We start from the raw sequence: 24,669 nt of genomic DNA, 5'->3' as shown, positions 1-24,669 counted from the left end.
GCAGTGGGCGCGGGTCCGTGAGTGGCCCGGCGAGCGGCGTCCCTCATGCGCTAGGAAGCACATTTTATTGTGGGAAGCCACCTCCAAGGACGTAAAGGCACATGGTCTCTCCCCGCCCGAGGCGATGGGCTCCAGACTGGCTCTGGCCAGGTCTGCGCCCGGCCTAGAGTCACAGGGATCTGCTAGTTTGCTATTTTACAAAATACAGCATCAAGGACCGGGTGGCCAGAGCCGGTGCCCTCACCCGCTGTCGGAACCACCGAGGAGCGGCTGGGGTGCTTTGGAGCACTCAACCCACTCAGCATCTGGGGACCACCTCCCCCGAGGACCCCAGACGCCAGATCCACTTTGGCTGGTCTCCCGGGTCCGCCCAGCCCGGACAGGATCCTGCCTCTAGGATTTTGCCGTTGTCCAGCTCAATATGCAGTCGTGGGGCTATGGCTGTAGTTTGGCATTAAAATTGGGCAGGGGATGAGGCGGAGAGGGTTTGCAAATACACATTTTCGTGCAGCTTGTGGTTGAACATGAATGGGAATAAAAGTGAAAGGGTGCACTTTGGAAAAGAAATATAAAACCCTAGCTTTCCACTTAATCAGGTGTTCGTGGGATCTTGGTAAAAGTATTAGCCCCAAACAATCACTCTTTCATCAGGTAGAAATTAATCACCTACTGGGTGTGTGTGTAAGATTTAAGATGAATCAGACTGCCTTGACCTTGGGAGAGCTTATTAGGAAATGCCAGAGAGAGGTGTAGAAATAGAGTCTGATGAACTCATACTGAAAAGCCAGTTCTTTGCTTGTCAGATGGTTGCTGTTTTTTAAATGTCCATTTTAGTGTGGTTTTTCTGTGACCGCGTTTAAAACTCTGGCAGTGGGCCAGCCCTCTGGAGCTGGTTTTTACCCCTTCAACTAATTAGTTCCTAGAGGCCTGGGAAGAGAGACCCTTGAATCACCATCAGGGAAGGGTTCTTTCGGAAGGGTGGGAATGTGGCTGAGCGGTGCCAGTGTTCTGAAGAGCAGCCTGGGACACCATAGATGGCAGGAGCGGGATGGAGGTGAAGAGCCGCCTGCTGGACTGAGAGTCCTTGGAGAAGGGAAGAGTAAACATTGAGAACAGGATGTGAGGAAGCCAGGGACAGGCTAATCAGAGGAGTAGGTAGAGGCACACCTGGAGCAGCTAAGGCACTGGCTACAGGGTCTATTACTGAAGGCTGGGAGCCTCCTGGGCGGGTCTGGATTCAGATGACTTTGAGATGCTGCCGGGAAGAAGGGAGAGGAAAGTCTGGACTGTGTGCAACTGAGTAGTTATGTGATCAGCCCAGGCCCCAGTTCCAGAACCCAATAAGCTCTGAAGACCGGAAGGTTTGTGTTTTGTTTTGTTTTTATAAGTTTGTGGCAGAATTTTGGCAGTGAGACTTGCCCTGTCCAATGGGAGGCTAGTTTTGGTCTTCATTGATCCCTCTGAGTGTGAATTTTCATATGTTTCTCTGCAGTCTTGTTGATGTCTTTGATTAAGGGCTGCTACTCTGGATTGTACCAGAATATATGGTGTATGCATCTTACTACGTTTCTAATGTCCAAAAATGCTGAATTCTGAAACATGGTCCCAAGGGTTTTCAGAGAGAAGTTGTGAACCTGTAGGAGCTTTTCTTGGTAAATGGTAGCAAAATCTTTATCAGAGTGAGACATGGTGAACAAAAGCAAAATGCAGTTCCAGTTAAGAGGCTAATGTCCAGGTAGGGAAGGAAATGTGCTGAGTGGTGATGGGAATTAGGGGTCATCGTGGGTGGGGGGTAGGGCGTCACCCAGCGGCTGCCCTGGGCCATGGGCTGAGTATACCCGCGGGAAAGTGGTCGTGGGTGTTTCACACTGGTTTGTGCCAGTTCTTGTTCTGCATTGTGTCCGTGGGTTCAGGGATGGGTCTCCTGTGGAAAGGAGGGACTGGGGGCCACACCCATGCAGGGGGGAGCCGGGTTGGTCAGAGGAAGTAGATTTGGCAAGCTCCACCTCAACTAGAAGACAAAAGCAGGATCTGAGTAGGAGCCTGGGCCTCTTCAGCAAGTGGGCACCGGCCCTAGAGCTGTAGGAGAGTGTCCGATGTGGACAGTGGAGACACTGTGCATTTCTTCAGCTTTTGTAACTTCCCTGTGTTTGCCATGGCTTGTGTCACCCCGCTCTCTTTCCACATACTGATTAGCATTCAGCCCTTCTCAATGACCAGCACTGTCCCAAGAAAGGGCTGTTAGGGGAGAGCGTGGACACACAGTCTCCCAAGTCCCATCTCATCATAGGTACCTGGGCCAGGGTCCCCAGGTCTGGGAGAGTGGAGTCTTGACCAATATGGGGATGAAGTTGGCACGAGGCGGGCTGGCCCTGCTCTAGCTCAGTCTGAGATGGTGGAGCATGGAATCATATGATGTGTTTTAGGCATGTCATTTCCCCGGGCAGGTAAGACATAAATATAGTAAGGTAGATCTTTTCTAGTAGTATTGAGAGTGTCCTACTGGGGCAAAGATGGAGACTAAATTTCCCTTTTTCTTTAAGAGTCAGTTTCTGTTCAGCCTGAACTAATATCACACAGCGGAAGCCTCCTTAGCAAATTTCAAAAAACCCTGCAGTCTCAACTGCCACTTATGCTGAGCACAGGAAATCAAGTTATTTATAGCTGCAAAACGGTGTCTCAGCGAAGTTGATTGGAGAGTTACCTGATTAGAGTGAGATTCTTATCCAATCCCTACAGAATTGTGAGACTAAATGTTGGTGCAGCGTGTTTGCTCCTCAAAAGGCAATGTCCAAGAGGAACTTCTTATCCCCGAAAAATCAGGCTGTGTGACTCAGCAAAGGAATTGTTTATGACTGGTTACTCATATGCCAGTACTTCCAGAATATCTGCTCATATTTAAAGGAGTGATCTCAAAGCCCCAGAGGCCATAATGTTTAGATTACCAACCTCTTCGCCAATCAGTAAGTCCGTTACGTCTCACTACATGTTAAACATGGGACAGGAGAAGAGGATTTTTATTACCTTACTGTTTTTACTGGAGGCTGCCCCAATTTTTTTTTTAAAATAAGCTTGTTTTCATGGAATGGACTTACTAGAACTTTCATTATTCAGACTACCTAGATAAAATTAAGTAAATTTGTTTCTTTCTCCCAAATTAAATATTTTGACTACATGCAAGATTTAATCATTCAAAATTGCCAGGTATTTGATTATAGACCACTAGTATAATCCCCTTGCCCCAGGCCAGATTCCAAAACAATAAACCAAAACACACACACACACACACACACACACACACACCCAGCAACGGAAATGATACATATTCCGAGACTCATTCATTCATTTTGGAAAGGGCCAGTGTTTCCAGTGGTTTCTCTTTGGGATTGTAGCTTTACAACTTTAAAACTAGGTAAGTAGTTTTCCCTTGAATCTGAAGTATAACTACTTTGTAGTAGATAAGTAATTTATATTAAATCACCATAATGAAGATTTACTCTTAATTTTAACCAAAATGTTTCATTTATATGTTTGTGTAATGAAGATGATCAAAGCAACACCACGTGTGATCCTTCTGTCTTTTTTACTGCATGTGGCAAGTGGCTGTGTGATTTTCCTAGGGAAAGGAGTGGGCTTTCTGTGTGGGTTGGGAACCTCTGTCCCCCTCCTCTGAAGTTTCCCCAGTTTTTCCTGCTTCTCTGCTAGGTGGGTGCCTTAGCATGCTTGTCTTCTCATTGTGCTTCTAAACTTCTCTGAACCGGATTTATACTCTTAGGTCAGTAGCTGTCAAAGAAGACACTAAGTAGTGAAAGTAGCTAATATTTACCAAACCCCTCCTGCACCCACCTGGTGTTTTATGTGAAGGTCTTCTCTAACCCTTGCTGTAACCTCATGGGGAGTGGATCATTTTCTCTCAGTTTTGCTGATAAAGAGGAAACTGAGGCTCAGAAAGTTAAGGGACTTTCCAAGCCCTCACAGCTAGTCAGCAGTGGAGCCAGTTCAGACCCAGGCCTGCTGACTCGGAACTGGTACTGATAACTGTCACCACTGTGTACAATGCTGCAGGCAGGGGCTGGCAGGTAGTAAATGTGCAAGATATAGCTGTGGCTGCCACGGCTGCTGCTGCTGCTTTTGTCGCTGTTGTCAGCTTTTCTTTGCAGCCCTGCTGTCTCATACCCCAGTATCGGGGCTGAAGGATTTCTTTTTACCAAAGCTGCCTCTTAGGACAGAAGTCCTTGTCTTCATTCTATCAAACTTTTCTGTTCTCTGCCTGGTAATTTCCAGACAGAAAAGAACATTCAAAGAACTAACTTACTTTCTTTCTTTTTTTTTATTGAGACAGTCTCGCTTGGTCGCCCAGGCTGGAATGCAGTGGCATGATCTCAGCTCACTGCAACCTCCGTCTCCCAGGTTCAACCGATTCTCCTGCCTCAGACCTCTGAAGTAGCTGGGACTACAGGTGCCTGCCACCTCACCCGGCTAATTTTTGTGTTTTTAGTAGAGATGGGGTTTCACCACGTTGGCCAGGGTGGTCTCAAACTCCTGACCTCAAGTGATCCTCCCGTCTTGGCCTCCCTGGGGATTACAGGTGTGAGCCACCACGCCCGGCCCAATGAACTTTACTTTTCTACATAAGGAAAATAATGGTAGAAATGAAATAGCTGTGAAACTTGTTGTGCTATTTTTGTACCATGCTAAAATGTTAACTACTACTTGTGTCGGCATACACCTGAGAGCTGCTGTGATTTAAGCCTTTTTATTTTTCTGGGTGTGATGTAACTCCTCCCCTACCTCATCCAAGTAGATAAGTTCATGGAGGATAAACATGACAGCTGCCTTTTCTTTTATAGCTGGTTCCAGGGAATATCCACTGAATATAGGAAAGATTGTCAGTTGCTGTGTGCTGCCCCAAGTGGGAGAACCCTGGTGCTGGCGGAGCTTTCAGCCTTCTTCTCAGAGGAAACAATTTAAATGTTTTTGTGAAACCCTAAAGGTCTGGGGTTTGTAGGACAATCCTGAGCAGAGCAGGCAAAGATGAAGGGAGTGGAGCCTAGATGTGCTGCCTGGAGGGAAACCTGTCACCTGGAGAGGAAACGGCACAGGGGAGGCCCAGCCGCCCTCGCCTCTCAGTCCCGCACATCTCTGTTAGTGGTAGTCATGGTTCTTGTATTTCCAGCATGTTGAGGCAACTGAAGGAAATACGAAGATTCATTCATCTCAGGAAAAGCAAAAACTGTATTAACAGCAAGAGTAGAAGTTCACTTGCATGGAAGATACCGTATAGCATATTTATTTCTTAGCGCCAGTGAGGGTAGCTGCTAAGCCCAAGATTGTGTTGTGAGGTTTGAATAGGTCAATGTTTGAGTCATCAATAAAATAACATCAATCATTTTGTTCCTGATTAATATGTTTGCTATTTTAGTATGCGAAGTACTTTAAAGAAGCTTATTATTCTGAAAAGCAAAGCCTGGAGATTTCCAGTAGCAAAACAGACAAAGTCTTTGGACAATCTCAATGTACAAATAATTCACCTCTGGCATAAAGACAAAGAATTTCAGAGGGAAAGGAAGCTCTTAAAGATTATGTCCCCTCCTACTTCTTTAATGAGGGCTGGTGTTCAAACACCGAGTAATTTATCCAGGCTCACATAACTGTAGGTGATAGAACCCAAGCTGGAGGCTGTGGCTGGGTCTTCAGACTCCTTTCTTCACAGTCCGCACCTGCATAAACTCAGACCTTTACTGAGAACAGTGCAGCCACAGCTGAGAGAGGTGGTCGGCACCCAGCATTTCTTGGACTTGTCTGCCACGTCCCCCGAGTGCAGAGGACAGTGTGCTGGCTCCTGGGGCCTGTGGACCCAGCCAGGAGCAGCCTTGTAAGCTAAAGCCTTCTTTGAAGGCGGCCATCTTACCGGAAACTTTCATGATAATTTCAATCTACTCCATAATTTGTCTGAGTTAATTTTGATGGAAACATGGTGTTTTAAGTAATCAGTTAAGCTTTGATCTCTGACTTTATGCCATCCAAATCTTCATGATGGCCTGAGCACCAGGCACCCAGACCTGTGCCCTGAATTGTGCCGCGGCTGGTTTGTAGAGCGTGATGGAGAGACGACAGATCCGCACTGGGGTTCCGAAGCTGTGGTTCTCAACCTTGTCTTTTTACAAGTTCCTTGATTTCCTCACTAACCGGAAATGAAATGCATAGGTGATAAAATCAACCAGTGCACGTAATTTCAAGTTAATATAACATTTCCGTAAAAAATAAAATACAGGTAGTTTATAGTAACATAATAAGAATTTTGATAGAGAAATACTCAAGACCAGGTACACCAGCAGTTGAATGCAGTGGTGAGACCTGCACACACCTGTGCCTGGTGTCACAGGGAGGCCGACACAGGTGTGTTGCACTGAGACCCACACACCACCCCTCATGTTGCTGTCTATGACGTGACGTTCTGAAAAGTTGACTCTCAGGAAAGTTCTGAACAAAGCCAAGTATCATCCCTCAATTTCCATGTCGATTGTATTCCTGGAATATTTCATGTATATTTGAACTGTGTAAAACATATTTTGAGTTTATATGTAAGTTGCAATCAGTTTGTAAATCCAAAAATTAAAAATAGTGGTTTTTCTTTTTTTCTTTTTTTTTTTTTTTTTTTCCGAGATGCAGTTTCGCTCTGTCGCCCAGGCTGGAGTGCAATGGTGGGATCTCGGCTCACTGCAACCTCCGCCTCCCAGGTTCAAGCGATTCTCCTGCCTCAGCCTCCTGAGTAGCTGGGATTATAGGCATGCGCCACCATGCCCGGCTAATTTTGTATTTTTAGTAGAGACGGGATTTCACTATGTTGGTCAGACTGGTCTTGAACTCCTGACCTCAGATGATCCGCCTGCCTTGGCCTCCCAAAGTGCTGGGATTACAGGCGTGAGCCACCGCACCCGGCCGAAACAGTGGTTTTTCTGTCTTCCTGAGCAGTCAAGCGAAAAGTTCTTCCATTGCAGGCGTGTCTGAATGCAGGAGGGTTGGCTGACCTGGCCCTGCCCCCCCGCCCCAATACCCTTAGCTTCTTCCCAATCTTTTTGACATCCCAATCCCCCCAGCATTTCCAAAATGCCCTCTAAGTCAACACTTCTGCCACTGCCAGCTGCCACCCCAGAGTGCCCTGTGCCTGGTAACGATCGTTCTCACAGTCATGGCCGTAGGGAAGGCTGCCTTGTGGTTCCTGGGGGACTTCGTGAGATTGCCTACGTGAGCATTTCTTTTGGAACTGAGATACAGTGCACATGGCCTCTGGGGGACACGGGGTGGTGGGTGCACGGAGCCGAGGCGAGCCTCCCTTGCGTTGCGGAGGTGCTAGCCTTGTGCCATCCATTCTTGTCCATGTCTGTGCAGGAGGACGTCACCCGGCCCACTTGGTTGCTGTGAATAGCACACTATTTTTAGAGGCTGCTGCATCTGAGGGTTGGGGGGTTTACAGAGAAAACAAAAGTTGGTGGCTGTGGCCACTTCCTACAGCAAGGTGGCTCAGGAAAGGGATTCCATGTCATAGCCTGGGTACACCACGGCCCCTCCAGGAGCTTGATTCCTTCTTAGCTCAGGGGAAGAATCGCACAAGGACAGAGCCCCCTGCTTGTTTGTGAACAAACTGGCCTTTGTGGCCACTTCAGGCTTCGGCTGCATCATGTTCCTGTTACATGCACGTGAGTGAACTTGAATTACATCCTTAACACTTTTCCAAAAAGGTTGTAAACTAGACTGGTGACATATCATGGGGCCTGGAAAAATAATGCTGCTGCTTTTTCACTTCTCTGCTTGATGCTAAAACCTGGAGGCTAAAATGAATGTGTGTAATTAATAGGAGAGCTTCCTCCTGTTTGCGGAGTGCTTTACAGCTGGCAAACGCCTTCTGTCCCTGAACAGCTCCGTGAGGTGTCATTTCCATCTGACATCTGAGGAGAGCTGCTGTTCATGGTCCGGTCCTCTGTCCATTGGCCCACTGGGTGTCCCTAATGTGCGCTAACAGGCTCCTGGCAAACGGCGGGCATGGCAGCCACGAATCTGCACATGAGCCGTGTGCCCTGGGTCTCCCCTGGGCTCTGCGGGGGGAGGTGGGAGCTGCCTCCGGTTCACACGCGGTGCTTTCTAGGCTGCAGGGCCTTCTCAGCCTGGGTGGAAGGAGTGACGTCAGAGTATTTCTCAGGAACTGCCTGCCCTGAAGTTGTGGCTCATAAACCCCTTCCAGCTTCTGTGTAGAATTCTGGATCCCTACGGTGTCACCACAGAGTTTAAAAGCCGAGTAAGAATGTTTCCTGTGACTGCAGGGTGAGAGGCCCTGGGATCTGTAATTCCACACTAGGCTGGAATCCCAGAAAAGCTTCAATGCTCAGGAAATGTATGAGCAGCGCCAGGATCCCCTGAAGGAGTGTGGGGCTTTTGAGGCAAGCTGCCCAGCGAGCCTCCTGCGGCACCTGCCGTCCCTCTGCCAGCAGTCAGGGCCCCTGCCCCACCAGCGTTGGTTGTGTTTCTGTTCTTTGAGGAGACCACGTGATGATCTTCTGGTAGGAGCCACAAGAAGGATACAAATGCCATTAGAGCTGTTAGAGCCCCAGATGCCACTGGAATTGGGGTTCAGGGTGTTGGGCTGTCCCCACCCTTAGGCAGTACTCCCACTGCCTCCAACACCTCCAGCGCCGGGCTGAGGCCATGCGAGGATGGAAGCACATGCGGGCCGGGCCAGGAGGGCGTGCGGGAGGGCTCTCCACTCTGCACTCCGCTGGGGTTTCTCCTTGTGTCCTGGTCAATAACTTCTTCTCTCTCTGGTTCTCCTTGGCCTCAGCCCCCAGCCTGAGCCGGGCTGTCCCTGAGTTCCCTGACCCGGAAGAAGGGATGGCCGTTATCTTTGGGTGACTGTCTTCTTGCAGCTGGGAATCTCTGGGGCTCTGAGCAGGAGGCCCGTGGGGGGCCCTGGAAGAACAGGCATGGGTTGGACTGTTTACCTCACTGCCCTGTGTGTCCTGCCCCGGTAGAAGCCGTTTCTGCTGTGTGGTTGTGTCTAGAACTAGAGCTCCTCAGGGCCCTCTGCATGCTGTGGGGTCCCTTTGCAAAGCACCTCCTAACATGTGCTTTTATCTGTGGCTTGGGATGGGGATGGTGACTTCTTCACGCAGTCTTCTGCAGGCCTCTCCAGCCTGGCTCCCGAGATGTCACGCATGGGTCTGTGCAGCCCAGAGAAGACCCTGTGGGGGGGAGAAGGGACACTTTGGTGCCTGTCTCCCCAGCTGGCCTGTGCACCGGGCGCCTGGCAGATGGGGCTCCCAGGGAGGTGCCCCCATAGACTTGGGCTCCACAGCAGGCTGCGGGGCTGGCATCGATGTGGCTGGGAGAGCCTGGCTGTCTTTTTAGCCATTTGTTTCGGAGGCCCTGGGGGTCATACTTGTGCTTCCTTCTGTATTTTTAGACCTCTTATCACCATACACACCACCTTCATATCAGAGGGCTGTCATATTCACATATGGTAAAATAAGACGCAAAAGTAGAACTCAAGTCGAGGTTCGGCTTTCTAGGATTAGGACGAGGAGGCAACTTTGATAGTAAATGGAATCTTTTTTTCCCAGCCATCCCCACCCTCAAAGACTATCTTGCTCTAAGACCCAGCTCCTGTAAAACTCTGTCTGTGGGGTCCCTGGCCAGGATGGGTGGGATCCCAGGGAAAGGGCCGGGCTGCGTGTTCTGAACAAGAATCATTCTGGACCAACCGTTGTGGGCGTTCCTGAGAAGCCAGGGAGCCTGGATCTTGTCAGAGGAGCTCCTCCATCTGCATCATCCTAACCCCGCGGGCAGCAGCAGGAACTGGGAGAGGACACAATGGGGGCAGCGCTGCAAAACCCAGCAGCAGGGCCACCTTCCAGCGGCAGAAAGCATGAGTTTTGGTTTTGGGGCTCTTTCATTTCCTTCCTTCCTTTCTTTCTTTTTAAATTTTTGCTCTTTATTATGAAACAGCAACCAGACCGAGCTGTGCATGGCCTGCTGCACAACAGGGGCCCTTATCTTGAATGACCCCACATGCTGGGCAAGGAGGGGGCAGGGGGAGGGGCTTGTGGGAACCCAGATCTGGGGTGGGACTGAGCCAACAGTTTAAAGAGCCTGTGCCCCCACTACCCAGCCTCAACCATTGTTAGCTTACAGCCATTTACAGCCCACCCAGGTTATTTGAAGACAAGTCACAGGGAGATAATTTCACTGTACTCCTAAATGTTTTAGCATCTCAGCAAAGATTGTATGGGCAGAGAAGGGAGGCTTCAGGGTGTAGGGCCCCAGGAGCAGGCAAGTGCTTGCTTGCTCTTTCCCTGTTGGCTCCTGTAGGGAAGGGACAGACCAGCCCGCATGGACCCTAGCGAGGGCCATACCAAGAAGCCGCTGTTCTAATCTAATCAGTGGAGGATCCAGCAAGCTCGGATGGGGGCGACAAAATGACTCAACCTGCAGGCCATTCGGGGTATGCGCAGTCTCGTCTCCTGAGTTCTCTGAAGCCCTTTGCAGTTTTTGCTTTGTATCCTAAACTCCATGGGCCTGGACCCTGGCACTGGGCTTGATCCTCTGCAGTCCAGCCCGTTCCTGTCCCCATGCTGAAAGCAGCCTCTCAACTCACTTCCTTGGTTTCCTGTTGCTCTCCCCACCCCATACCTGCTCCCCACATTTCTATCAGAGCCCTGTTTTTAAAACAAAAGTCAGATTCCGCTGTGTTCTTAAAACGCTTCAGTGGTTCTGAATTCTTTCAAGACAAGGTTCCAGATATGGAGGCTGAGGGCAAGGGTCTGTACCCCAGGCATCTGCACTCCTTTTCACCAGCCCCTGGTCGCAGCCACCCCGGCTCTGCTCGTCCTGTTTCAGGGTCCAGCTTAGGTCTCCTGTCCTGCAGACACCTGCCCCTGCCCCCGCCACACATTTCTTTCCCCATGTGGTCCTCATCACATGTACATTGTCATCAGGTGCTTTGCCTGTTTCCCGGGAGACTGGGCACCCAAACCGCATTTTGGAAATCCCTCCCACTGTCTCAAGCAGTGCTGAGACAGCACCGTGCGTTCACAGCACAGTGCGTTCCTGTGGCCTCCATGGGCCATGGTCAGCCCACAGGCTACTCACAGAAAGTGACAAGCCATGTTCGGAAACTCTGCAAGCAGTCTGACATGGCTGCGGCCCGTCCTGAGATTTTATATTTTACAAAAGTGTCAGTCGGTAAAGGATTCGTCCTGCACCACCGGAGCACTGGCCTGAGGTGCCCTGATCCCCGAGAACCCCTGCCTGCACAGTCAGCACTCTCCCCGGTGTCTGTCATCTGCCGTGCCCTGTCAGGCTACTGTGCCATTCTTCGTAGGGTCTCTGTTTGGAGAAGAATTTTGTCGAAACTCTGCAGATTTTCTTTTTTTCTTTTTTTTTTTTTTTTCCAAGACAGAGTCTTGCTCTGTTGCCCAGGCTGGAGTGCAGTGGTGCAATCTTGGCTCACCGCAACCTCCACCTCCCAGGTTCACGCAATTCTTCTGTCTCAGCCTCCCGAGTAGCTGGGATTACAGGCGCCCACCACCACGCCCAGCTAATTTTTTGTATTTTTAGTAGAGACAGGGTTTCACCATGTTGGCCAGGCTGGTCTCAATCTCCCAACCTCAGGTGATCCACCCACCTCATCCGTCCCCCAAAGTGCTGGGATTACAGGTGTGAGCCAGCGTGCCTGGCCAACTGCGGATTTTATTTCAGGCATCTTAAACGAGTGGCAAAGTTATTCTGTGGCTAAGTGTGTAGTTTTGTGTTCGTGAAGATGGTCATGTATAGGTTTTGTGCCAGTTTAAATGCTGGCTCATATATTTGTTGCTGTTGAGTTAGGCAGATTCCAAGAATTGCCTGTAAACTAAGTTGCCACTTCCAGTATTGCCAGCACTTTGTTTTCCACATGAGTCATGGGAGGACTGTAAGGGGTGTAGATGTTCTAGGAGGCGGGGGTTGCAAAGATTTGGAATTGTATTCAGTGACAAATGGACTTCTTTCTGAATTCTAGTGTAAGGTGGAGATCGCCATAGTTGACCTGTCTTGGAGGTGGGCTTGCGTGCGTCCTCATGAGGAATTGATGCCCTAACATGATTCATCCGTGGAGTTCCTTTATCAACCCAAGCCCATGTGCCTCCCAGCAAAGGTCATTGTTTTTTAGTCTTTAAATGTCATTATCCCCAAGTGAGGGACAGGGTAGACCTGTTAGGCTGAAGGCGGGCCATGATGGGAACCTTTTCCTGGGTGGAGGGCAGACCCCCGAGAGCAGCGGGGTCTGACAGGGCATTGTTCTGGAGGCCTGCGAGTCTGGAGCAGGTACAATACTGCATAGTCAGGCAGGCGAGCTCTGCAAGGACCTTTGGCCAGACCCAAGCAGAGCTAAGCTGGAATAGGGTGGGGAGCTGAGCAGGCAGGCGGGGAAGGGGGTGGATGTGCAGGTGCCTGGGACCCCACTCAGCTCATAGAGATACTCGCCCTGTGAGAGCAGGAGTGAGCTCAGACCTGCTCTCCTTCTGTTATCTGCTAGTGTGTAATAAATATCCACAGTTCAGCGGCTTAGGATAACACACAGTTATGATCTCACAGTTTCTGTGGTCAGGAGTCCAGGCACATTGGCCAAGCGCAGTGGCTCATGCTGGTAATCCCAGCACTTTGGGAGACTGAGGCAGGTGAATGGCATGAACCCAGGAGTTCAAGACGAGCCTGGGCAACACGGCAAAACCCTTTCTCTACAAAAAATACAAAAATCAGCTGGGTGTGGTGGCACCTGCCCTGTAGTGCCAGCTACTCGGAAGGCCGAGGTGAGAGAATCACTTGAACCTGGGAGGCAGAGGTTACAGTGAGCTGTGATCACGCCACTGCACTCCAGCCTGGGCAACAGAGGGAGACCTTGTCTCAAGAAAAAAAAAAGAAAAGAAAAAAGAGCCTGGACTCGGCTTCGCCGGGTCCTGTGCTCAGGTCTCACCAGGCTACAACCAAGGTGTCGGCCAATCTGGGGTCTTTCTGGAGTTCAGGCCCCTCTTCTGAGCCCCGTGTTTGTTGGAAGAATTCAGTTCCTTGTGGTCGTAGGACTGTGGTCACTGTTCCTGCTGGCGTCAGTCAGCCAGGGGCTGCTCTCAGCTCATCGAGGCCCCCTCCCACTGAGCAGCTTGCTTTCTCAAAGCCAGCAAGGACACTGACTTCTAGACCCTCTTTTAAAGGGCTCGCCTGATTAGGGCAGGCCCATCCTCTTTGCTGTGTCATACAGCCTAATTACAGTGGTGTCATCCATTATGTCCATGGTCCCACACACTCAGTGGGAGAGGGCTATGCAGGGCCGGTACACTAGTGGTGGGAGTCTTGGGGACCAACCCAGTATTCCATGTTCCCACACAGTGGGAGAGGGGTATGCAGGGCGTGTACACCAGTGTCTTGGGGACCAACACAGAATTTTGCCGACTGCACTTGTCTCTCCCTCTGTTCCCTTCTGGTGGCCCTTCTTTCCCCCATCCCTTTCCTCTTTCTTACATCTCACTCCTCTGCTCCTCCTCTTCTTCCTGCATGGCCTCCCTTCTCTTTTCTCGGCCCCTCCTCTCTGTTCCTCTACCCCCAAACCCCCAAGCTAGTGGGCTATGGCTGCTATGAAACCTCATACCTGCTCTGTACTGGCTTAGAAACTGAGCCAATGGCACAGAGCCACCTGCCTTACCAGGAAGGGCTACACTTGGCGTGGCCTTGGTCACTTTGCTGGCCCATTGGTAGGGCTGTAGGATGTCACTCTAATGCCTTTCCTTCTCTGTCTCCTCCCTCTTTGCTTTTGTATAGACCCAAGAGGCCTTTCTTTTGTTTGAGACAGGGTCTCACTCTGTCACCCAGGCTGGAGTGCAGTGGCACAATCACAGCTCACTACAGCCTCAAACTTCCCAGGCTCCAGTGATCCTCCCACCTCAGCCTCCCAAGTAGCTGGGACCACAGGTGTGTGCTACCACACCTGGCTAGTTTTTGTATTGTTGGTAGACACAGGGTTTTACCATGTTACCCAGGCTGGTCTCGAACTCTTGACCTCAAGAGATCCTACCTGCCACCGCCTCCCAAAGTGCTGGGATTCCAGGCCTGAGCCACCACGCCTAGCCTGGCCCCAAGAGGCCCTTCACACCATGTAATATGGTCTTGGAAATTGAAAATGGCAACAAGGTATCAAAATCCTAATGCAGTTGTGATTTTCGACACCCCTTGATTTGAAAGACATGGGGTGGGTTGATAAAGGAGCCAAGTGAATAGAACAAATTCCTCATGAGGACACAAGCCAGGCAACCTCAAGACGACAGATCAAGTGTGGCCAGTTTGCAACTTAGATTAAAATTGAGAAAGAAGGTACATCTGTAATAGAGTGTAAGTCTAGGATGGGAGAGGTGGACATCCCTGTCAGGACTGCCCCCATGCCAGAAGCTTGCTGGCCACCTCGGAAGTCCCATTTTAATATTATCTAGGAGCCAGTTGTGGTGGTACAAACCTCTAGTCCCAGCTACTCAGGAGGCTGAGGCAGGAGGGTTGCTAGAGCCCAGGAGTTCCCGGCTGCAGTGAGCTGTGATCACACCTGTGAATACATACACACTGCACTTCAGCTTGGGCAACAAAACAAGACCCCATCCCCAAAGGAAAAAGAAAAAAAAGGAAAGGAAGAAAAAAAGGAAAAGATTATGCAAGACATCTGAAAACAGTGTTTATAGAACCATTGGTGGAAGGATTACAGACGTATTCTCAAAAAAAACATAAGTAGAAAGAGAGTGGGGTTTGTTTGATACCAGAAAACTTGCATTCAGTAACACTTATGCCATCGAGCTTAGTGGGCTGTGGTATCACATGAAACAGTGAATACGCTTGCAGTTTGTAAAATGATTTGTAAGTTGTTTGTAGAAACAGTTCAGACACCAGGCTTGATAGCATCATGTCCATTCTTGCTCAAGCATTTGAAACGTTCTCACAGAGCAGAATGTGGCAGAACAGCTACAAGTTGAAAAATACTTATATGGAGGCTGATTTTTTAGTGCAAGGAAGGACTCCAACAGCTAGAACCGTTCTGCTATGATCTTCATTGTGTTGGGAAAAGGTGGACTCCCAGCACGGCTGTGTTTAAGGGGAAGCTGAGGGTGCATGTGTGCCGAGAAGTGACTGGACAGGAGTTTGCTGGGATTACAGTCCCAGCTCCACGCCAGCCAGCCCTATGACCTCAGATGGGTCTGGCAGCTTCTCCAGGCCTTCACTTTCCGCTCTGTAAAGCGAGGGGTTGAACTGGAAACCTGGAGTAGCATCCAGCTGTTAACACTCCGCTCCATGCATCTGTCAGAGCTCCAGAAGGAGGCTGAGTGCCCAGCCCTGCCACCTACAGGCTGTGTGACCTCAGGCAAGTTACTTACCCTCTCTGTGCCTTCGTTCCCTCATATTTAAACTGGGGATGGTAACAGTCTCGGCCTAATGAGGCTGTTGCAAGGTGTACATGGCATCATATCCATAAAGCTTTTAGAATATTTCCTGCCCAGCATGTGGTAAGGGCTTGATAAATGGTAGCAGTTCTTATAACTATTTCTGTTGCTCCCGACCACGCTTGTACTCTATGAATCTGGAATTTATTGCTGTATATCTGTTAAACTCTGAACAGGATTTTCCTTCCGCATCATCACTGCTGACCCTGCACTGGGAAGGTGCCCACTGCTCTGTCCTCTAATGAGATGTCCTGTCTGTTTCAGGCAGAGGCCCGGCTCGCTGCAAAACGGGCGGCCCGCGCGGAGGCTCGCGAGATCCGCATGAAGGAGCTGGAGCGGCAGCAGAAGGAGGTAATGCTTGGGGCTCCTTGTTGGGTCTTTTCACAGTGATTTGCGTGCTGGGCCCAGGGTGCAAGTGCAGGCACCTGTTGCTGCAGACACACCTGGCTGTCTGACGTTGCTCATGGTCAGAGTGCATTTGCGCCTGTGACTTCTGCCCGAGGTCAGGCCAGGAGTGCACATAGCACGGATACCAGGCATGCCTGCTTAGACCTGCTGGCTCCTGAGAGGGGCTTAGAAGCCTCTTGCCTGCGAAGATCGTCGTTTCTAGCTGCGAGGAGCCAAAATGTTCAGGGTCTGAGCTTTAAGGTCTAACTGTTGTACTAGAATCTAGATCCTCTGGATTAATGTGGAAAAGAAGAACGGATTAATGAGTTTTTAAACTGGCCAAACCGTTTTATTTAAAAATATGTCCCCCGTGGTTTGTACAGTGTTGATCACACACGGGCTCCAGGTTTCAGGATCTCTAGAGCCCATGTGTGATAGAGAGACGGGAATGAACACATTGGTGAAACAGCCAGGGAAGAAATTTCTCCCTGGGAAAATGGCTAGCAATGTGTTGACACACCTGCTCAAGCCATTTGCAAGTTATTTTCATCGTCTTGAGCTGGAGCTAGGAGTCATTTCTGACAGCATGAGGGTTCTTTAACTCACAGTTACGGCGTGACCTTTTCTGTGACCTCAGAGACATAGAAGCTGAGACCCCACTCAGTCCATGTTCTCCCATGGGCCATGCCCTGTGGGGCCAAGGGACCATCCACACCGAGCCCACCCCCAAGAGCTTTTCTTCTTAAGAAGATTTGAATGTATTTTGTTAGACAGAAGTAACCACTGCCTTCCCCAGGGCCGATTTTCATACACAGATTCTTGTTTGGCTTGCATAGCCAAATTTAAAAAGGCAAGCCAGTGTTTAAAACCAGTGAGATTTCCGATAAAAATCTGAATTTCCGGATTCTCTTATGGTGGTTGTAGATTCTGCCACATTCCCAGCAAAGACCAAGCTGGCCACATTCCCTGAGGGTCGGGGCCCTGCCATGGGTCTAACGTGCTCATTGCCCTCTGCTGCTAGGAGTTTGCTGCTCCATGTAGAAACCTGCATGCAGAGGCTGGGCAGTGTCACCGAGCCCTGGGAACCATCCTGCACACTCAAGCTCTGGTATCCCTAGTGGTGCCAGAGGCCACTAGAAGGAATAGTGCTTTTATTCTGAACTGGTTTTTAAATATGTACACGTATAAATTTTTTTTTTTTTTGAGATCAAGTCTTGCTGTGTCGCCCAGGCTGGAGTACAGTGACATGATGTCCACTCACTGCAACCTCCTCCTCCCAGATTCAAGCAATGGTCATTGCCTCAGCCTCCCGAGTAGCTGGGACTATAGGTGTGCACCACCACGCCTGGCTAATTTTTGTATTTTTAATAGAGACAGGGTTTCACCATGTTGGCCAGACTGGTCTGAAACTCCTGATCTCAAGTGATCCTCCCGCCTTGACCTCCTGGCCTCCCAAAGTGCTAGGATTACAGGCATGAGCCACCACACCTGGCTTAAATATATATATTTTAAATGACAAAATCTCAAGTGCTTTTTCACACTGCCCAGTATCAGTGTCTCTGTAGAATGTGCCTGTTCATACCTCAGTGGACACTCTCAAACTCCTTGTGTGTGGGACACTGCTGGCCCCTTCCATCTGTTTTAGAAACCGAATGGCAGCAGGTGGGCAAGGTGGTTGATTTGGCGGGCAGTGACCACTGTTTCTTAGGACACACCACTGTGCGAGTAGACAGCTGCCTCATTCTCCAGAGCCAAAAGCCACCCCCCTCTGGCTAATGCATGGCGTTCTGAGACTCATCCGGTTTTAATTCACTTCCCCTGGCTCCCCAATAGGACCCCAGTCTTTTTTTATTGTTATTATTAAGGTTGTAAAAGAGTTGTAAAAGGAATTTCCCAAAATATTTTGTTGCTCTGCCAGGTTTTGCACGGTTGCTCTGTCCTGTTCATAGTTCCTGTGTCTCAGCTCTGTTGTCACGGCAGAGCCAAGGGCCTAGAGGACACAGATGACCGTGAAGCTGTAAGCAGGCTCTACTCGGCCTTCATGATGGCATCCGTCATCATTTCATCATCTTTCTCATGTACAGTAGATGTAAGGAAAATTACTTTCATCGAGAATACAAACCTAGAATTTCTACAAAATCAAGGCAAAAAAATTATATAGTATGTACATACATCTTCCAAATTAAACATTTAGATAAAAATATATTGATTGTATCCTTTTTTTTTTCTTTGAGACAGAATCTTGCTCTGTCACCCAGGCTGGAGTGCAGTGGCACAATCTTGGCTCACTGCAACCTCCCCTTCCTGGGTTCAAGTGATTCTCCTGCCTCAGCCTCCTGAGTAGCTGGGACTACAGGTGCCCACCACCACGCCTGGCTAATTTTGTGTATTTTTAGTAGAGATGGTGTTTCACCGTGTTAGCCAGGATGGTCTCCAACTCCTGGCTTCAGTTGATTCCCCCCGTTTCGGCCTCCCAAAGTGTTGGGATTACAGGTGTTAGCCATCGCGCCCGCCCCATATTATATCCTTAATTATGGATAGAATTGATTTAAATATATACATATTGATATAAGCAGCTTGTGACAAAGTTGTTGGGCAAAAGTTCTTGATTTAAAAAATAACTAAGATGAATTAAGGCAAGCAATCATCTATTTGAATGGCCTCCTTTAAAAGCAAAGCATCCCTTTGTTCCTTTGATTCAAAGGAAGCCCTTTTCTATTGCATTTAATTGTACAACTTAAGAACAGTCTGTTGCTGGACTCCCACATCTCTGTTGTAATATTCCAAGCCACACAAAAAGAAAAATAAAAAATAAGCCAGGTGTGGTGGCATGCACCTGTAGTCCCAGGTACTCAGGACACTGAGGCAGGAGCATTGCTTGAGCCCAGGAGCCTGAAGTAATGACCGGGCCATGATTGTCCCTGTGCATAGCCACTGCACTCCAGCTGGGGCAACATAATGAGACCGCTATCTCTTTCAAAAAGTCAAAAAATAAAAAGTAGTTGCTACTCCAGATGGGAAACCAAGTCTTGGGTATTTAATTTTAGTATCGTAAAAAAGGGGTGCAGAGCAGCCCTCACTGATGCTTCTGATGAGCACAGGCCTTGCGGAGAACATCTGATGAAATCTGGGAAGTCTGATGTACAGTGCCATGGTTTGCCCTCTTCAGCATGTGTACAGATGTCGTTTGCTTAGTAGATGGCATTCACATTTTGAAATTCTTCTCCCTACAGCATGGTTTTATAAAGATATTTCAGGGGGTCACAGGGGTCAAAATATCTCATCCTGTCTCAAATTCGGTGGAACGTCCGCCGCTAAGAGTGGTGGTTTTGGTCTGTGCTCTCAGACAGCAGGGACTGGAGGAGGGAGTGGTGTCCCTTGCGGGCAGCACCTTTGGCCAGCGTCACCTTTTGCACAGTCCTCTGTGGATCTGCAGTCTCTGCTTCCTCATCACCGATGCCTGCACTTCTGCTCTCATGACTGTGGCTTGCGGCTATGACACTGGGCGGGTGTCGTGGGCGCAGCTGCGGACTCCTGCCTGGGGTCGGTCACGGACCAGGACCCAGAGCCACCCAAATTTACCAGGTTGTGGAATGAGAGCCTGGGAAGGTGGGGGACATGTCGGGAGGGGCAGAGAAATGAACGTGGCCAAGATGGTGAGTGAGGACACCGAGTGAAGCAGCTCTACCTGGGGGGGAAGCCACTCTTTGTGGCAGCAGAGGATGGACGTGGCAGACAGGAAGCTGCCCTGGGAGACTAGAGCCAGACGAGGAAGGGCCGGCCCAGTCAGCCCAGCACAACACACGTTCCTAACGACGGCAACGGTGCCTTCATGAATTTAGGGTCTTTGCAAGATGACAGCATTCTTGTTTAAAGTTTATGTCTGCTTCTTCAAAAGAGGGATTGAAAGATCTTAAATAAGATAGATGTGTATTTTGTGACTAGTCAGAGAAGCCTGGGGTGGGGGGACATCCCAGAGCTCCTGCCGTGTGGCAGAGCTGGACTTGGGGCTGTCACCTACCGTCGGTGACGGGCATCTTCGTGAACTTTACAGTTGAGGAAAACAGGCCTTAGGGAGATACACAGTTTTCCCTGAATCCAAGAAAATAGCCAAGCCAAGATTCAAATCGGATTTGACCAGATACAAAGCCTGTGGTCTTCCTAGCACACCCCTCTGTCTCCAAATCAGTTCTGTAGCCAACAATAAAAACAAGTAAGAGTGGAGGATGGAGTGAATCCGTGGACCATGGGGTTGAAGTTCACATTGAGGATGCTGGCACCCACAGCAAAGGGGGAAACAGAATGATCCACATAATCCTTCCTAGTCACTTTCCAGGTGGAAGCATGCCTTGAAAAATAAAGTTCTCCTTGGTGTGGAATTTGAGGCGCAGGAATATGAAACATAAAATATACAATTTTCTTAGAATTTTCTATAAATACAGAATCAGCTGTTCACCTAGCTGTGCTTTTATGTGACCCAAAGGGTGGGGCAGAGGCCAGGAGGAATGTACTCGTGTGTGCGTGCGCACGCATTTGTGTGTGTGCATGTGCATGTTTGTGTGTGCACGTGTGTGCATGTGCGCTCACACACGTGAGCATCTGTGTATGCATCCAGAGGGAAGAGTGAGTCAAGCTAATGGGGTCTGAGCTTGCACGTCTTCGGGCCGTGCCTGGAGGATTTAGGAAGGTGCACTGACGACACCTCCCTCACACTCTTCTTTGCGTATCACATCTCTGGGCCTGGCTATTATTAGAACCAGCTAACACAATTTGAGGTTATACAATCTGGTAGCTTGGGGCACTGGCATTTTAAGTTGTTGATTAAGGGGAAATGAATACGTTTTGGAAGACCAGTGTTTAAAGGGTAGTGTTGATACTTTGGTGTAAAAATTGAGAAACCTGATCCCTGTTTTCATCTGGGTCACAAGCCATCCCACCTGCATGCAGGCGTTTCTGAGCAGGCTCAGGGTTTCCTTGAGGAGGCCGTTCTGAGAACACCGAGGGCAGGAAGCTGACCGGGGTTGGTATCCCGCAAGGGAAGCATGGAGCCTGTACGGAGAGGGGAGGTGGCGAGGCGACACCAGTGTCGGGGGCAGCCCTGTCCCCACAGCGTTATCAGACTCCAGGCCAGCTCCAGCCCACCCTGAGCTCTCTTTCTTGAATGGTTCTTTTCAGCACACAGACGGCGAGAACCCACTACAGCTTACTCTAGCTGCATTCTGGGGTCTGTTTAAAAGGATGTGAGCTCTTTTTTAACAGATTTGTTAGGGGAGAATAATGTACATATTCTTGGGAAATTCAAGTGAACCTTGAACTTCTTAGAGAGAACCTACAGTGATAGAAAAAAATGGTGATCGGGGTGTCTCTTTTCTTGCTACTGACTTGATAAACATTTTGGTTAGAGATGCTTTGTTTCTTACAGTCATATTGTTGGATATAGTCACATGTGTTCCACCATATAAGACTAGAAATGCCAACTTCTTGGTCTCGCAGTTTTGGCAGTGCCTTCAATAATGCCTAATATGATAAATGTCTTAATGAATGAATGAATGAAAATGAGTAGCTATCTCAGTTTTATCTAGTGATTACTGCAAAATTAAAAGAAACCTCTGAAGCAAACGAATATATCAATGTATGATAATAACCTCTTTTAGGAATATTTCTGTTATAGTCTATGGTCACTCCATTTAGCTAGAATTTTCCTGTTATTCTGTATGTGTCTGTGTGAATCAGAACATCAAAGCCTCTTTCTTCTTTATTTGTGAATTTGACTAGTTAACTTTCCAATTAAGTTTCTGCACTTTTTGGTTAAACTTTTATTACTGCAAAAAGAAATTCTGAATTAAAGATGAAGGAAGTGCTTTTTCTCATTGATGGTAATAGGTTATACAGACTTCTGTATTAGAATAATAGTAGTATTTTTGGTAAGATTCGTGTGGCTACGCCCCTATTTCTCCGATGTATCTAAAATGGAATGTAAAGTAAGTGATAAAATTACAAACTCTTGTCAGTGGGACCTCACCTGTTTTCTTATTCACATTTTACTGGTATTCGTTGTGGCTTTGATTCATATGTCTAGTTACTTACAGAACCTTTCATTCTGATGTTACTGCTTCTTTAATTGGATTTTACATTTCTTTTTTCTTTTGTCCTTCCCTATAGATCTATCAGGTCCAAAAGGTAGGCTCTTCCTTCTTTATTTTCTAACTTGCATGTACTGTTTTTTCCTTGCCAAGGGCCTGGTCACCTTTCAGAAATAACACCTTGCACTGAAGATACATAGAAGTTCTTACTGTTTATTTTACTACTTTGTGTATGAATTTGTTTGAACAAGAATGCCTAGATCCTCATCCTGCCCCACTCAAAGCGACAGTCAGACACATTTCTGTGTACTGAATGCTTTTATCATCTACATTTTCCTCAAGAAATGTAAGAATTGTTTCTTTGAGAAGAAAAGTAATTCTAAGGCAAAATAAAATTATGTTTCAGAATTTGGATAGCCTTCTGAAATTATGTATGGAAAGAAAAGGATTTTATTAGAAAACTTAAAAAATTCCATACAAATAACCACACACTGAGAGATTATTAGATATTGACTTAAAAATCTGAGTAAAAAGACAATGATGATATAAAATGAACCTGCCATTCATCCCTAATGCTCAGAGATCATAAAATAACGTGCCTGTTTCCTAGTAGTTTGTAGAAGCAGCTGAGGTTTAGAAGTAAATACACTGGGCAGGCCGGACACAGAAAATAAAGACAAGCAAGTCAGTGATTCAAGATCTAGCAAAAATGAAGTCAGAAGTGAGCGAGTTCCTTGAGAATTTATAGAATTTGTATACACGGGAGTCTTTCCCATAAATGAATTTAGTTTGATACTTAAAACATCTATGATAGTTTCCTTTTATAAATTTAGTTTCTAGATGAACAACAACTGTATTTTTCTCTTAGAGCGGATGAGAAAATCAGAATAAGATCACTTAATTTCAGAGGTTAGAGCACACAGGCCCTCGGAACGCACGGGCAGTCAATTTAAGAGCCTGTTGTGTTGGATTCCTGTGCTGACCATGATGACGAATCGCCTTCCTCGCCGGCGCCCTGCACTCTGCATAGCTGCTGTCCCGAAGAGTGCAAAGAAATTTGTTAAGTAGATGCCAGAATCTCTTGTGCTTGACTAGTGTTTCCAGGGCCCAAGTGTAGAAATGGATATTGCAGCTGGAGTTCCTGGTCGTCCTCAGAGAGCCTCGGGAAGAACTGGACAGGTGCAAGGCCAGGCGGGGAGCCCTCCCTGTAACTGACAGCAGGACGCTCTCATCCAAAACCTGGAAGAGGGGCTCTATCTGGTCCCTTCCACTTGCATTCATGCCTTTCTTGTGCTAGGTCACATTATTTTCTTTTTACTAACGTGCCAGGGATACACTGTGAGAACTTTGTCAGAATGTGAATTTGTGTAGAATGTGAAGCTAGAAGGAGCCCCGGAAATCCGCAGTGGAGGAGCAGGGGCACGGTTTTGTAGTAAAGGTGTGCCCAGGGAGGGGAAAGCTTTCCTCATTGCTGAGATGTCTGGGGAGGAGAGGAGGCGGCGATTGCTCCTCCGGCCCAGCCAGCTGCTCTGCGGAACAGTTTCTCTGGAATCAAAGCTATTTCTGAAAGTAGCGCGGCTCCTGCTTCCCTCCGCATGGCTTCCGGCTCATGGTAGTGATTGACATTTGAAGTGTTTGCCCTTCCTGGACTTTGCTGTGCTAATGCTGCTGGCTAACCCAGGAACTACTAGTTAATTGCACTTGCTGTTACTAGGGGCCTTCTCTCCCCCAGGAATGACATGGAAATGCAGTTACAGTAGCCACTTGTAAGACCACCCATGAACGAGGTGAAAGATTTTCAGTACTGGTCCTTTGTCATGAAAAGAGCAAGTTAGAGTGTGCAAATATAATGGGCAAAAAGAAATCTATGAAAACAGAAAAACTGACAATACAGATTTCTTTTGGAATTTAAATAATTTTATTGTGAATTTATATAGCCCCCATCCTTCTAAAAACATATTTTGCTTCCCTCTTTCTAGTTAAGCCAAAAAATAAGGGAGGAGTGATGGCATCATATTTTACTCTGAAAAATCTGGAACTTGACAGGTGCTAATATTAATTGAATGCAAAATAGCTTTAAGCTGATGCATTTCCCTGACATTGAAGTTAAAACATGACTTTGGGATATGTTTGTTTTTATTTCCTTTCTGAATTTATAGTCCAAGGGAATAACCTACAGAAAAAGATATGGCTCATGTCCTTTTTGTCTTTTTTGTCCTTTTTGTACTCATGTCCTTTTTGTATTATTGAATTTTTTAAAAGCATTGTTAAATTCTCCCTCCTAATTTCTGCTCTTCCAATTTCCTACTTACCGTCACCTCTGAGAGAAAGAGAGAAGACCGTCTGAAAACTGCATATTTTTAAATCTGGCCACCCTTTGAAATGAAACAAAACCAAATATAGCAACAGCATGTTTTGGTTATTGTAAAACAATTTCAAAAATGGTCTTGTATTTCTAGCACCTGATTTTTTCTCTTGATTATAAGATTTTAATGTATAAAGAGAAAACTCACACATCTGTGTTATAATAATACGGAAGTCCGCTTAGTTGTTTCTTGATTTTCTTACTGGAAATTAAATAAAAAGGAGAGGAGCAAAGCCCCATTATTTGGGCCCATGACCTGGGTTCCCACCTACCTTTGGGATTCCCCGATTGAGTGGCAGCAGTAGCCGTTCTGAGTCTGCTTTTCTCATTTTAA

At 47.9% G+C, this 24,669-nt stretch overlaps 1 protein-coding gene across 13 annotated transcripts in view; it reads left to right on the top strand.

The window, feature by feature from the left end:
* Window positions 1–24,669, top strand: part of LRRFIP1 (LRR binding FLII interacting protein 1) — a 158,917-nt gene that overhangs the window by 69,684 nt on the left and 64,564 nt on the right. For 9 of the 13 annotated variants that reach the window (XM_058436954.1, XM_032753450.2, XM_058436920.1 and 6 more), the window contains exons 2-3: window positions 15,765–15,851; window positions 22,050–22,067. In XM_058436954.1, the coding sequence (XP_058292937.1) occupies window positions 15,765–15,851; window positions 22,050–22,067 (105 nt within the window). The remainder of the gene's footprint in view (window positions 1–15,764; window positions 15,852–22,049; window positions 22,068–24,669) is intronic. The other 4 variants (XM_032753456.2, XM_032753407.2, XM_032753410.2 and 1 more) reach the window with 1 other exon arrangement.

The sequence above is a fragment of the Hylobates moloch genome, unplaced genomic scaffold (genome assembly GCF_009828535.3).
Source record: "Hylobates moloch isolate HMO894 unplaced genomic scaffold, HMol_V3 SCAFFOLD_1, whole genome shotgun sequence".
Classification (NCBI taxonomy): domain Eukaryota; kingdom Metazoa; phylum Chordata; class Mammalia; order Primates; family Hylobatidae; genus Hylobates; species Hylobates moloch.
Note: the sequence above shows the minus strand (reverse complement) of the source record. Positions and strands in the feature narration are given on the sequence as shown.